The 15,912-nt window shown below is 36.9% G+C and overlaps 1 protein-coding gene across 1 annotated transcript; it reads right to left on the bottom strand.

Moving 5' to 3' along the window:
• Nucleotides 1–6,431: 6,431 nt before the first annotated feature.
• Nucleotides 6,432–7,334, bottom strand: LOC311608651 (olfactory receptor 4C12-like; the record flags this gene model as incomplete). The annotated part of the gene is made up of 1 exon (XM_084801222.1): nucleotides 6,432–7,334. The coding sequence occupies one exon, from the start codon at nucleotides 7,332–7,334 to the stop codon at nucleotides 6,432–6,434; it is 903 nt and encodes a 300-aa protein (XP_084657348.1).
• Between the last annotated feature and the right edge of the window lie 8,578 nt (nucleotides 7,335–15,912).

Below are 15,912 nucleotides of genomic sequence, written 5' to 3'. Positions count from 1 at the left end.
TTATTCTTTTATTGGTTCTGATTTAAGATATGAAAAGATCTTACCTACAAAACAATTCAAATATCCTTAGAGTATCATGATATTAGAACTTTCTTACTCATCTACTTAAATATATAAATAGAGATAGATACAGAGGTTGAGGTATAGAGAGAGATACTTGTGCTGAGATTCCTGCTATAAATATGTAGATTTCCAAGTCACTTAAGGCAAGATTCCCTGCCCTAAGTGGTTCCATACATAATAATAAGTTTGGCCACTTAATACCAGTTTCATCAGCATCATCACAAACATTTACTTATACCATGCTACAGATTCACACTATTGGAATTTCTAAATTAGTCAGGATCTAGGAACACTTCTCAAAGCAAGCAAGTTTACATGAGTTTGAAGAACTAGAGAGCAATAGAGAGCAGAAAGAGGATTCCACGAGTAGATGCATCTTATGTGAAGTCACAAAACTTACTTCTGATGCTTAAGGTTACTTACATATTCAAATCAGAATAAACTATGAGTATAAGACAATAAAATCTCTGTATTAGTTACTAGCTCTGTGGCTTTAAGACAATGAATGTCTTCCTTCCAGGTTCTAATAATATGTTCTTCATTTTTATTTGTGACCTCAACCACACCTACCTTAACATCCATGGTTCTGGTAATATTCTGTTCAGGGTATATGTGCACCTCTCTCTCTCTCTCTCTCTCTCTCTCTCTCTCTCTCTCTCTCTCTCTCTCTCTCTCTCTCTCTCTCTCTGTGTGTGTGTATGTGTGTGTGTGTGTGTGTGTGTGTATGTGTGTGTGTGTGTTCTGAAGCAGCAGTCTTTTTTCATTTCTAAATACTCAGCAAAATCACCTTTCTGTGAGTATACTTCTAAAGCAAGTAGTCTCTTTCTTCAAGGGAATTTGGGCTTTTCTTTAAAACTATGACTCCTAAAACTCTTCAACATCTGCCCACTCCCCAATCTTAAAGCTATCTTTGCAGCTTTAGATATACATCGTTGCAACACTTTTTAGTACTAAAATCATCATTCTTTTGCTACAGCATCTGCTAAAAATAAAAATAAAAAGCAGCACAAACTAGGATATGTTGTCTATGAGTTCTACATGCCAGAAGTAGAGACGGCAGTGAGTCCTTCAGCAGACCATGAGGCAACCGTCTGTTCTAGTCCTCTTCCTGGCATCATCACTTTTGCATTCTTACAGTACTCTCCTTGTACCAAAATGTCTTACTTTTTTTTTTAAGTCAAATCTCATGTAACCCAGGTTGGCATCACACTTGCACTGTATATAAGGATGACCTTCAATCCAGGTCCTCCTCCATCCACTTCTCAAGTCCTAGGGTTATGAATACGTGCCACCATGCTTAGTCTAATTTCCCTTTATAATAAAGACATCAAATCATAAAGGGATTGTTTACATTCCATAAAGAATTTAGTTTGATTATCTGTACCAACACTATCACAAAATAAAGTCACATTCTGTACTTATGGAGATTCAGACTTCAATGTATAAATGTATGGAATGAATAACAGTGAAACTGTAATGTTTTGTGTGATACAATATGTGACCTAGAACTAACAACTTAGATGTCCAACAGTGTCACTGACAACTCTATTATTGTCTTGGGTATCTCTCTGTTGCCAACCTATGAATGTGTAAAGCACTCCAAAATAGTATGTCTTCACTATTCTCCCTCTCCTCATTTTCAAACTGGTGTCTATATTTCTAATTGTATATCCATGGAGCATTTGCAAAAGTAAATTAAAAATTTTCGGGATGAATCCATTCTTTCTAAGTTTTCTCTACTGAAATGATGCCTATCTTTGTTCCATGTCAGTACAAATTTTAAAAGAGTCCTCCACTCCCTTGTTGCTTACATGTTACTTATTCATCAGCTTGAGAAGTCCCGCGGACTGTCCTTGTCCAAACATTTTTCTGTCTTTCTAATTTCATCAGTTCTTTTCTATAGGCTAATTTCAGAGACTGGAGACATGGCACACAATCTAAAATAATGGCGAATGCTGTACAACCTGTATTGCACAACATGGCTGTAAGTACAAACAGACTTCCAGACATCACAGAGTCACTGTCTTACATAAGTTCAAGGTTTATCCAGCCTCTCATAGCTAATGCCAAAAGCCCTAGGATTCGCTGAGGAATCATTTTTCAGTGTGAGTCTTCTACTATAAACGCTGGAACTACAACTTTAAGGACATAAAATAAGTGCTAACAATTTCCTTCAGTTTTCCAAAATTATATTGATTATGTCACATGCAATCTGTCTAGTAACCATGTGCATGCAGAAGTTTCCTCAACATATTAATTGTAGTAAACTCAATTGGTATAATTGTGTGATTAAAAGTTTACCCACGCATAAAGTCAGCTTTCCAGTACTATTTGCTAAAGGCTTACCTTTTGAGAGCTTCTGTGAGGTTTGAAGAGGGAAATTTTGCTTCACATTAAATTATCTTCTTCCATTCAGTATACACATAAAAAGAAAAAAGCTACATTATTTCTTGAAATTTTTAAAGCCGTGTGGCTTATTTTCTGGTGTTCTGAATATTTCAGAAAATCACCATCTACACTGTGGAAGTACTTCAAAGAAGTTACATATTGCAAGCAAAAATTAATATTTTGATGTTAACATAACAACAGAAAATCAACTAAATCCTATGTCTAAATAATAAGGAATTATAACAAGAAAGAATTTTCTCTCTTAAGTTATTTTTAGTAATTTCAGAAAGAATTGGCCTCTAGGTTTTGTAACCTACCTCCTCTGCTGTGTTGATACAGGCAAATATGTACACTTGAAACTTGGAGAAATCATTCTTGTACCTTTTTGAAAGCATGTTTTAGACCAAAGAAAGAATTTCTGAGCTTTTATAGCAACTTTAAAGCAATTGTATCAGTTAGAAAGAGTGATGTGTATTCTGCTTGGCAGGAGCAAAGATCCTGGAGGTTTTGTAGCTGACAGCTACACTCATCATGAGATGTAGCATCTGGAGTGTGTCCAAGACTGAATGTACTGAAATTCTCTTTCACTTCCCACTAATATTTGAAAGAATATCTATGTATAAAGATTTCATCCTATTAATCAGATGATTATATACAAGGTATATAAAAGGGGGAAGTCATTTCATAACATATTGCAGGACAATTGCCAGTCAAGTTTAAAATATCAGCCCAGTTCACTGTTTCTATTGGAGACATATTTTTTCCTTACTGTTCTTGTTTGGCAACACTAATTATTTTTTCTTTTTTACTTAGCAACATGATTTTTCTCCATTTGTTGGTTTATAGAAGTACATACTTTTGGATATTTATTATTTGATCTACTATAAGGCTTTATTTTGTTTCAAGTTCTATACAGTTAGCTGGTTATATAATAGTTACCATAGCAAACAAAAATACCAGAGTATAGTCTTACCTGCATTGGATTTATATTTTTTTCATTCTTCTTTCCCAAATTTAGGGGATTTTCTTTTTATTGGTACAATTTAAACATCTCTTCCCTCCATTTCATCCCTTTAAATATTCTCCCATATGCTTTTCCTTTATCTTTCAAGTTCATGGCCTCTTAAAATAAAAATGAGAGTAACTTTTAAATATAATTATGATCCATGATTAGTGTTAATAAAACAATCATGATGACCAAAAATAGTGAGATAAATTGTGACTAAGGTAATTATAAAAGATCATTTTAAAGGTGATACTTAAGCTGAAATCCATAGTCAAGATGAGAGCTGTCCTTATATGTAGGCAGATCCAAGATTGTAAAAGGCTAAGGGCTTAGTATACATCTCAGTAGAGCATTAGGCAAAACAGTACAAAGCCTTGGATTAAATCTTCAACACTGAAAGAACAATAAAGGGAGAAAATTAGAAGACAGAGATGAAGAATATAATTAGAAGGAAGAAGAGGAAGGAAGTGGAGGGAAGGAAGGGTGGAAGGGAGATGAGAAGAGAAGAGAAATGCTTCGACCCTTATTTAGTATTTTTAATTGGTTTATAAACTATGAAGTTTCTTGGTGACAATTCTAAATAATATTAGTTGCTGTTGGTCTTCCTTCTACCCCTTTCTCTCCCCATCTCCCTTCCCCTAACCCCTGACCCTGCTTAAACCATTTTGCCCCTTTTGACTTTCTTATCACATGTATTTCTTTCCCCTCCCTGGAAGCCTGTTTCAGCACCCTCTCATGGCCACTTTCTGCTTCTCTGTAATCTGCTCCCACACACTCCCATGTACACACACATATAAAGATTAAATGTGAAGACATGCCTATGGGAAAGAACATGTGATACTTGTTTTCCAGAGCCTGGATCACATCAATGTATTTTCCAGCTCTATCCAGTTTCCTCCAAGTTTAATAATTTCATTTTTCTTTTTGAGTAAATAAAAATTCATTATGTGTATAAACCATACTTTTACTATGCATTCATCCATTGATGAACGTCTGAGCTGATTCCGTTCCTTTGTTATTTTTTAAAAGGAAAAACTCTTAAGGAAGTAAATATCAACAGATGTAATCAGCTTAGGACAATGATTGTCAACCTGTAGGTTGCAAACCCTTTGAAGAGTCAAATGTCCCTGTCACAGGAGTTGCCTAAGACCATCAAAAATATCAAATATTTACATGACAACTCAAAACAGTAGCAAAATTGCAGTTTTGAAGTAGCCACATTAGTAACTATATTAAAGTGTTGGAGCATTAGGTATACTGAGAACCACTGGTTTAGGAGAAAGACAGTTGTTGTGGCACAGAAGGTATTCACTTAGTGAAACTACTCTGTAGGATGCTACCTGTGATAGCAGGTGTATATCATGGTACATTTTTCCAAGGCCACAAAAAATACACCAACACAAGTGAGTTCCAATGTAATCTATGAATCCTGAATGATAATAAATTTATTATGAACCCATCAATTATTTTTAAATCTAACCATTGTGGTGTAGGATATTGACATTGGATACTATGATTTGAATGTGTCCCCTAAATTTCATGCATGAGAAACTGTGACGCAGTTGATGAGTGAGAGTGTTAGGAATCAGTGAATGAATGAATGAATGAATGAATGCTCTGATACCTAAAATTGCACTGTGAGTAGGTTCCTAATAAAGCAATAAAGAATGTATAACACAAGGCACTATGATAACACAATATAATATGCATGAACTCTTTTTATATTATGACAGATACACAAAATCTTTTTTGGTTGGTTGGTTTGGATTTTGATTTTGGGGGGGGTTGTCTATTTTTTTATGTGAGTCATTTGGAAGGTGATTGCCTATGGTTGGGTTCTACTTGTATCTGTAGAGATGAGTAGTTCTTAAATCAGAAAAGTGACATACCTCCAGAGACATACCTATGAGCACACATTCATTGTCTCAGCATTAGCAACACGTCCTCCAGAAACCCTGTTCTACCATGTGCATCTCAGCAACTCCTGGCAGTTCATTCACTCTGTGATTATAGCCCTCCCAGTAGCTATGTATGCAAATACAGTGCACATGAATATTACATTTGAATACATTGCACTTAAAATAAATACATATGGCCCTGTGTTACTAATTAAGAACCCTGGCTGGTGAACTAAACTGATCTTAATGTCCCTATTTCAATTTATTAGCAAGAATTAAAAATGACAAATGTTGTAAGCTGTCCAGTTACCAAACATCCCGTTTTAAAATTAAATTATTCTTTAGTTTCAGATGGACATGATAGTCATTTATTTAGTAAATATTTTGGCTATACTACATCTAGGTGTTAGGAAAGTGGTGGTGTATGAAACAGCCAATGCCTCCACTTTCACAGAATGGTGAAATTTTATGGAAGAAATAGTAAAGTTGTGTGTGGTAACTTAAATAATGAAAAATTGCTTTATATGAGCATTTAAGGACACCTCTAGGAGTAGGAGCCTAATTACAGAATAAGTAGCATTAAGGAACAGACTTTTATTTCACATTTCATGAAGAATTAAGGTTTTGCAATTGTCATCAGATTTGCTGTGAAAGGTGTAGCCCAAGAAATAATTTAATAACACAATATTTTAATGTACAAGTATATTATTTATCAAAGTGTATGTGCAGTGCATTTGCTTAGGTACATTTGTAAAATCTGCCACAAATGAATATATGTCTGTGAACAATAGCTCTCCAGCCTTAGGCTATTAGAGCTGTGTCTTGGAGTACACACTTCAGTAGGAACCCTAACTAACTCTGATAGCACACTGAGGTTTGGCATGCAAATGAATAATGAATAAATCTAAGAGGATATTTTTATAATCATAATTTAAAGCATATCATTTTTAGAGAGCTTAACATAGTAAAACACTTTAGCATAAACTCTTCACTTAGCTCAGAATCTTATGGCTGCTTTTTTTCTCTAAAGCATTTAAAAGATAGTTGATGTATATGTGATTCTTTCTCCGTTTAAGTCAACTTTTGATCCAGAGTTTCTTCATAGCATTTTTCACCTCAGTATTTCTGAGGGTATATATTAAGGGGTTTAACATAGGAGTTATCATGGTATAAAATACAGCCACAGCTTTATCAATAGAGAAGGTCATTACTGGGCGCAGATACACAAATATGCAAGGCACAAAGAATAAGATGACCACGGTGATATGCGAGACACAAGTGGAGAGTGCTTTGTGCCTTCCCTCCTTGCTGTGAAACTTCAGAGCATCTAGGATGACTATATAGGAAATCATCAGAAGTAGAAAGTTTAACAGACAAATAAAGCCACTGTTGGCAGCAACAAAGAGACCTAGGGTATGTGTGTCCATGCAGACAAGTTTCAACAAAGGGGTCAGGTCACACATAAAGTGGTCTATGACATTGGGGCCACAGAAGGGCAGCCAGACTGTGAAGAGGATCTGAATGGTTGCATGGATTAAACCTCCAACCCAGGCCACTCCCACCAAGAGGCCACACACAAATCTGTTCATGATGATCGTGTAGTGCAGGGGTTTACAGATGGCCACATAGCGATCATAGGCCATCACCGTGAGAAGAATAATCTCAGCAGCACCAAAAAAATGCTCAGCAAAGACTTGAGTCATGCAACCACTGAAAGAAATGGTTTTCCTCACAGAGAGAGAGTCAGCCAACATCTTCGGAGTCATGGATGAGGAGCAGCAGCCATCTATCAGAGACAGGAAAGAAAGGAAGAAGTACATTGGGGATCCCAGGGTCCTGCTGCTGCTGATGGTGACCATGATAAGGAGGTTTCCAGTCAAGGTGAGCAGATAGATAATGAAAAACACGACAAATGAAAACATCTGAAGCTCCATATTTTGCGTCAAGCCCATAAGGATGAATTCGGTGATATTATTCATCTCCTCTATTGATTGAGCTCATCTGACAGGTGAATGTCCTAAAAATAAATGACACACTCACAAGACTTAAACTCTGGATGCCTCATTTCTTTTCCCTTTACAGGAAATAAAGACGAATAAAGGAAATAAAGAGACCACATACACACCGCGCATATTTGGACACCACTAACTGGACTTAGTGGATAATTAAAAAAAAAAAACAAAGGCATAGAGTTGGAGGAAAGACCTGTTGAGGAGAGTGTAGGCATCATCAGAGAGGGAGAAAAAGGTATGTGGTCGTATTTCATTGTATCCATGTTAAAATTCTCAAGAACAAAATTTAAAACAAGTACAATGTTATATTAACTATTTCATTTTTACATTACACATGTAACAGTGAGAATGTGTTTATTTTATTTATAATTTCTTCATGTGTTTTAATTTTATGTTTATGTTTTAAAAGTGTTATTTTTAAAGTCAAAAGAGAACACTATCATTCATGAAGTTTTAGGAGCCAATCCATGGTGTGTCCATATATGTAGCAGATAAGAGCTACACAAAACTCCATGCATTTTACCTGAAAGATTGTGACTATCCCAAAGAAAAGCCCAATTTTTTTCTAGTTTTATGTCCTATAAAAGACTCAAGGACACTCAGAGATTCTTTCATGAGCCATCCTTTTTCCTGCCTTATTTGTCTGGAAGCTTCCTGGTATCTTCCATCAGAGGTCATGATAAATATCCACTATTGAACTATCCATTTTTGAAATTGTCACAGGGTGGCATGCTCATCTGTCAGCATTCAGCAATATGGTTTTCCTTACTGCATTCTAGTCACACCTATTTTTACTATCATCTTAGTAGTGGCTAAAACATAAATACTCAAAGAATTCATTGAAATGAAGGGCAAGAAAATGGACAAAAGAGACATAAAGTAGGAAGGAGAAAAGGAAATATAAAAATTTAAATGTATTTAAGAAAAAGAATGATCAGTGGATTCAAATCTCCAGATGTGTATTATAGAGTCCAGATTTGATTATTAACTACATAAAATGTTATATTTCAGTTTTAAACCTATCAATGTAAGGACAAATATACCTAAATTTAGGATTGTTGTAAAAATTAAAATTGTGTTTAATTTACTATTATTTGCTGTATAATTTTCTGTTTTTATGGAAGTATTAATAAAGCATATTTTCTTTTTTAAAAAGTCTCTGAACATGTCTAAAAGAGAAATAACATGAAAACATAGTCTAGTCAAGGGACATGAACAAGACAGAAAAGAACGAATGTCAAAAATAAACTGCATGATTTTAAAAGAAGGAAAAGCATCATTTACAACATAAATTTGATTTGCTTTTCTTTCTTATGTTGAAGTTATGCATTTCTGAATCCATTTGTTAAAGCCATATGCCAATCCATTAAAAAATGCATTTCTTCCATCTTGGCTACTATAGCTAAAGGTGAAGATGATTACGTTAAACAAAGTTCATTATGTAGATAAATGCTTAGTTTGTGTTTGTAGCTACAGAGATGGCCTAGAAGCTGTAAAACACTTTCAGACAGTAATGTAATTTATTATATTTTCTCCTCTCTTTCATCCCTCCAAGTCCTCCCATAAACCCCCACTCCACCCACCTTCAAACTCATTGCCTCTGATTTTGACGATAGGGATGCTTCCAGCAGCACTAAATCACCTAGTTCTTTGTGAGACTCAGAGAAATCACAAAATTTACCTAATTTTCATCCAGTGCTTTGCCCAATAGTCTTCATTTGGACATTAGGAACTTGGTTGTCATTTTCAAAGGTGGAAAAGTAACTAATGGAGTTCCCTGGGTGAGATACTTCTGCAGCCAAGGCGTCTAGGCATTCACGTAGACTCTCAGAGCACTGATGGGGAGCACAGTTGTTCTTGAGAGCCAGACTGCCTCCTCTCAGGTTTCCAGCTGTAACTGCAGAGAGTGACTGAGAGAAAGGCACTGCCTTTGATATGGACTCTACCCAGAAATCCTAGCAGCCTTCATTCTCAGTTGCTTAAACTCTTGGAATATAAACACATGAACTTTATGCTAGAGGTGACTCCACCCTGTGCCATTTCCACAGGGGAAGAGCAATTAATTTTAAGTGCCATTGCCAAAATATCAACCACTTACTGTCCCTCTGAAAGTGAGTAAGACAGGTTAGGAATTCATCTACAGAACTAAGCTGATCATCAACCTGCAGTCAGAAGCTGGATGGTTTATAGCTCTGGTTTTTCTTCAATAAATGTTATTTAAATAGCTAAAATGTGACTGGTGTGAGTAACCAACTGCTCTTTGGTTAAAACTCAGGCTTGCTTCACATGGGAGAAAGGGGATTAATGATTCATACAGTGAGCATGATTGACAAGCCAGGTCTGGAGAGGTAGTAGGCCCACGTAAAGAACTTATAAATAAAGGATAAATAAAACAAAATTAAAAAGACACAGCAGCAAAGTATCTAAACAATGATACTCATATTCATAGACAAAAGTGGTTCCTGGTCATAATCAAAGGAGATTTTTCTTACAATGATTGGTGGTATATGGCTGTTCAAGATACAGAAAAAATGACAAATGTGATGTTAAATAAGGTATTAATATCACCCCTATAAGGCTCAGGAAACATTGCAGAAGAGTTGAAGTTTCTGAGAGTTGGGAGATAGGGTGGAGAGCAACAGAATGCTATTTTCTAGAACCCACACAGTTGCAATTACTATCTCACACTCAATGCAGCTCCTGGACTGGGCCCACAAAGGCTATCCCTAACAACAGTCAAGAAAGGGAAAGGCACAAACTTTACTTTTTAAATAGTTATTTATTTTATTTATGTGTGTGGGTGCCTAGTTTATTTGTGATCTCACACACATAGATGCCTATGGAGGCCAGATGGAGAGGATTCTCAAGGCCCTAGAGTTACAGGCAAATATAAGTTGGTTTGGAAGTCACAAACTAAACTGGGATCATCTGCAAGAGCAAGACACTACTCTTAACCTAGGATCCATATCTTCAATGCTAAGCCTTTATTCATTCTTTGACAATTTCATACAGTATATTTTGATTATATCCATTCCCCTCCCCCAACTTCTCCCAGATCTTCCCTACTTCTTTACCCACCCAATTCATATTCTCAATCTCTCTGTCTCTCTCTCTCCCTCCCTCTCTCTCTCTCTCTCTCTCTCTCTCTCTCTCTCTCTCTCTCTCTCTCTCTCAATGGAGTTTGATTTGTATTGACCCCTGAAGTAGGGCCTTTCCTAGAGTGTGGTCCATATAGCAGGTGCCCCTCAGTTGAAGAAAACTGACTTTCCCTTACCCCACAGCAATCAAATACCAATAGCTCCTTAGCTTAGATTTCATACCCATCTCCACTCCCCAGGCTGGGATTTTGTCGGCATGACCCTGTGCAGGTGTTAGGCATGCTGTCATAATCTTTGTGACTTCATATGTCCTCTGCCCTGCTGTGCCTGGAAAACACCCCCTCCTTGAAATCATCGGCTGCCACCTCTGACTTTTACAATCTTTCCACTCCTTCTTACACACAGATATGTGAGTTTAATTTAGGTAGCTAATAAGAGACAGATGGATAAAGGGGACTCTTTCAAAGCCTTGGAAATAGCCTATAGTGTTATAGAGGAATAAAGGAGGAAAGTGGAACAGGAATGATTAAATAGGGTGGGGGATGGGAAAACAAGGTAGAGGATGGTATACAGCAATAGATAACAAATACTGAAAGCCTTTTGGAAAAGCCAGATGGAAATCTACTAGTGCTTCCTTAAATATATATGTATACATACTTTAAAATAGTTTAAATGGAGTTTTTCTGTATTGAGAGACATATCATATGCTACCAAATACCCACCTCCAGCAACAGGAATGGAATGCCTTTTTTTTTTTTTTTTTTTTTAGTTTCCTGTCAATTGGGTCCTATAACACACTCCAAGTATTACAAATATTGTCAATACTACTGGTTACCCTCCAGAGCTTGGCACTAAGATCCTATATTTGAACACACCTCATACTTAAGTGGAAAAAACATGGAAAAATTAAACTGTACACAACTGGAAGCTTCATCTTTAAAGGACACAATCTCAGTGCTGAGAGGTGTTGTACATGATCACTACTAGGGAAGAAACGTAACCATTTCACCCAGCAATGAACCCTGCAAGCTATAATCATGAGCTACTTGGTAAGATATACCCACTGATAAAATAGTGTCATGATTGTTATGAAAGCAACCAACCATATTCTAATTGTATTTAAGGTTCCATGAGATGGAACCTATACCTGGCACTGTTGATGAAGCCAAGAACTTAAGGCTGGATGTATCATAAGCCCCAAGGGAAATATGCTACTATTATTCTGTTATATTGATGTAGCAATTAAAATTATTCTCAATAACATATGGCTGTAACTATAAATCAACACATCACTCAACCCTCATCAGAGAAGCTTATTTTTGTACTAGAACAAAGTAATTAAGAAACCTACAACTGGCCAACATGCAGATAATAAGAGACTTTGGAATTCTCAAGTCAAAATGAGAAATCTATGTCAAATTCCTCCATTTAAAGCTCAGGATTTCAAACATGAACACAGTATTTCCCTCCTTTCAACTCTCCCCCTGTCCATACTCCCTCTCAAATTCAAGACTTCTTCTGTAATTACTAGGAGACTAGATATATAAGACTTCTCCTAGGGAATCATAACACACACATCTATCCACCTGAGGGGGAGGAGCCTATGACAGATCAAAGAGTGGATAGCAGAAAAGTCCAGTGTGGTGAACCAATGAGTTTTATTGAGGTAATTCACACCAATACAGAGGAAGGGTTACTTGCAGGAGTAGAAATGACTCACAGACAGTCGCATCACCTGTAAGAGATTTGTATCAGTTCAATACACAACAAGCCCAAGTTCTCAAAACAAAGGAGGTGTATTTGCCCCAGAAGAACAGGTGGCAATGAATAAGAGACAAAAAGAAGGGATAAAGAATGAGGAAGAAGAAGAGATGAAGAAGGGAGAGGGGAGAAGGGTATTTTCCATTTGCCCAGGAGGAAAAAGGACTGTCTCTGGATAGAAGGGAAGACAGACATGCCCTAGGCAAATGGCAGCTTATAAAGATAAAAGAGGAAACTTCGTGTTAGGATGAGGTGTTTAGTTTTAATTTGGCATGTTAATTAGGTGAGCCAAAGAGGGCTTGTGACTGCTGGACCTTGGTAGCCAGCCTCAGGAGAAGGATGCAGCCCAATAAGGGAAGACCTTAGGGGCTAGCTTCAGGAATGTAATCTACAGTTTCTAGCAAGGCAGGGGGAATTAGGGAGAAGGGAAAGACCTGCAGGAGACATGTTTGCCATACTTATGTTGTATAGAGTCCCTTCATCACCCTAGCATGGATGAGAGATAACAACTTCTGTAACCCAAAGATCACAGCACAGCTGGCAGCATCTCAGCAGGATGGAGTGTGTCCTTTCCATGAGGCTCAGTCAGTCTAAACCTCTTCCAATCAGATGGGCTGACTCTTCTTCTTCCAGGCAGCTTGGCTTTTCTTAAGATTTCCTTTGCAACATAGGTTGTCTGAAGGTCTTCTTTGCAGCTTGGTTTTTCACTCTAATCTGTGGTTATGTTTACTTCTGGAAAAGAGTGAATCTCACCAGTTTCAAGGACTTTCTGAATCTACGTTGAGATATTTATCTTCTGTATTAAAGAACATTCATGCCTGTTGGAATGTTTCAATCTTGGAGGAAACTGCTACACAGCATTCCTTTACTAACGTGGTTCTCAACATCCCTAATACAGTTCACAGCACTTTAATACAGTTCTTCATGTTGTGGTGACCCCAGCCATAAAATTATTTTTGTTGTTACTTCATAATTATAATTTTGTTACTTTTATGAGTTGTAACATAAATATCTCTGCTTTCTGATGGCATTAGGTGACTCCTATGAGCAATCACTCAACACGTCCCCCGATGGGGGCTTGAGGCACAGCTTGAGAACCACTGCTCTACTGTAAAGCATGTGATCTAGCTTTCTCTGCTACAGTTTACCTTAGCAGGTGATAACGCTAGTGAGTGAGGACTCAAGGTGAATACTTGGTGTATTTATTATTTTTCCATTGATATTATAAAGAAAACAAAAAAACCCACTATAACCAAAATACACTTTTGGGGGAAATAATTAATTTTGGCATACAGTTAGTTCCAGAGGAGTAGAGTCTGTCATGGCAGGGAGGTAATACACAATAAGCCCACAGCAAATGCGTTCAGCCCACAGGTAACAGGCAGGGAGGGTTGTGCACAGAGCATTTTCACTAATTCATGAACTAGTCAGAGATCCCCACACTATCCACTCTTGTACAATATAGTACTTGAAGTCTAAGCTAGAGCAAAAAAAAGAGGCATAGAAAGCAGACACAAACAGAAAATAAAATGTCAAATTATATTTATTCGCATTTGATATGATTTTCTATGTAAAAGACCTTCAAGGCTCCATCAGGAACTTGTACAGCTGATAAAGCCATTCAGCAAAGTATAAGGATACAAAATCAACTAAAGAAAACCATCAGCTTTCTGACTTTCCAATAACAAACATCCCAAGGAAGAAATCTGAGAAAAAATCCCATTCACAATAGCCTCAGAAAAATCTTAAAATAAATACAACTAAGAAATTGAAAGACTTATCCAATGAAAGCTAAGACACTCGAGAAAGAAATTGAAGAAGCTACCAGAAGATGGAAAGTCCTCCTGTGCTCAGTGATTGTCAGGATCATTATTGTGAAAATGAATCCATAGTTTTAATACAAATTAATGTTTCATTTCACTCATTAGTTCATTTGTCAAAAAATAACTTTTAAGCATATGGTAGTTTGCATACAAATCCACAACAGGCAACCATGCAAAGAATGAGAGGCTATGGGATGCTTAGCTCTAAATCAGACAACTGTATCATGTATACTACCCACAAGGTGCAGGAATCACATCTGAAGAAGTGTATGAAATAGAAGTAGCTCATATAGAATTACCTCTGTACTTCTTATTCATTAAGAATAAAACAGAGTGTGCAGGACATGTAAGGGTCGTTGCACATGTGTTATCACAGCACCTCTGACTGCATGAACTTGACTAGCACAAGACCAAGCTAGCCAAAATCCCAGAGCAGATGAGGTGGGGATGGAGTGGGGCTAATGAGGAGTTATTGGGAACTGATGGCTTGTTAGGGAAAGGAGACAGCTTTCTTCAGGGATGTGGTTACTGAGAGGCTACTGTGCTCCAGTAAATGGACACACATTCATAGACACACAGTTAGCACTAGGTGGATTCAGTAGGCTTATATAAAGAGCATATGAAGTTGAGAGGAAACCTGGTGTGGTAAATAGTCAAGGACAGGAAGAAATGTGGTTGAATTTGATCAAAACATATACAGGTATGAAGTTTTCAAGTAATAAAATGTTTTTATGTAAAGGGAGGAATCCAGAACTTACTAAGCAGTGGTTTCAGTCACTACCCTATTTCCAGGGAATGGTGAAGGACAAAATGTTCTTTCTATTTGGAGAATAATGCTGTATTTTTACTTGATGTACAGTCTGTAGGTTGCTAATATTTCTGACAAAATTTCATAGTGTTACAGAAAAATATACATATGACACTGAGAAATGGCACTTGACACTTTTTAGCAAAGATATTGAAATATTGATATATGATACCTTCAGAATCAGATCAGGCAGAAAAGACATGGATTTGTCCTTAGAAAACTAAAGTTGAAACCACATGCCTCCATTAAAGTACACAAACCCTTACAATTACTTTAAAATAGCAGGTGATGTAGGAAATGAATAACTGAGACCAAACAGGATGTGCCTGTGTGGCAGAATGAGAAAATCCTTCAAAAAATCAAAAAATAACTGAATTCTATACAAGTATAAAATAACCTGTAAAAGGATGTAGTCACTATACTTTCTTCATATATGTACTTGATGAAATTCTTTTCCAATGAGTTTAAATCCATATAGCCATTGGCACGTAATACCTAGGCGGCAAGACATGTGGTGAGCACCTTGTTGCTATGCATATGTTCAAAGCTTTAACCTACTCAATTTTTGGCCAAGTAAAGCAGTAAATATAAATGAATGCTGTACATAAAAGTGCAGCAAGCACACAGAACTGCAAGAAATCAAACATCTCTATGAAATGTTGCTTGGAAAGGGAAGCCCTTTAAAACTTTATCATCCTAGGAGCACCCATTATTTAAGGAAGCAGATATACTAATTGGACACATCCCACTTAGGACAAAGTGTTCCAAGGTGTCTCTCTCTCTCTCTCTCTCTCTCTCTCTCTCTCTCTCTCTCTCTCTCTCTCTCTCTCTGCCTGTCTTTTTGTGAGTCTATATGTGTTCCCAGATGCTTGAGGAGGAGGCTTCTCTGATGATTGCTGAACAAGGCACTGATCAGTGAATAAAACAGAATATCATCAGGAGTTATTTTATCATTACGTATGCTTTAGAGCAGTGTTATTTCTATTTAGCCTAGGTCTCTGGATGATTAGGTGTCAAACAGTGTCAGATATGGGTTTCATCTTGTGAAGTGGGCC

This window comes from Acomys minous (genome assembly GCF_964271855.1).
Source record: "Acomys minous genome assembly, chromosome: 11".
NCBI lineage: Eukaryota > Metazoa > Chordata > Mammalia > Rodentia > Muridae > Acomys > Acomys minous.
The sequence above is the reverse complement of the archived record's forward strand: the minus strand, read 5'-3'. Positions and strand labels throughout refer to the sequence as shown.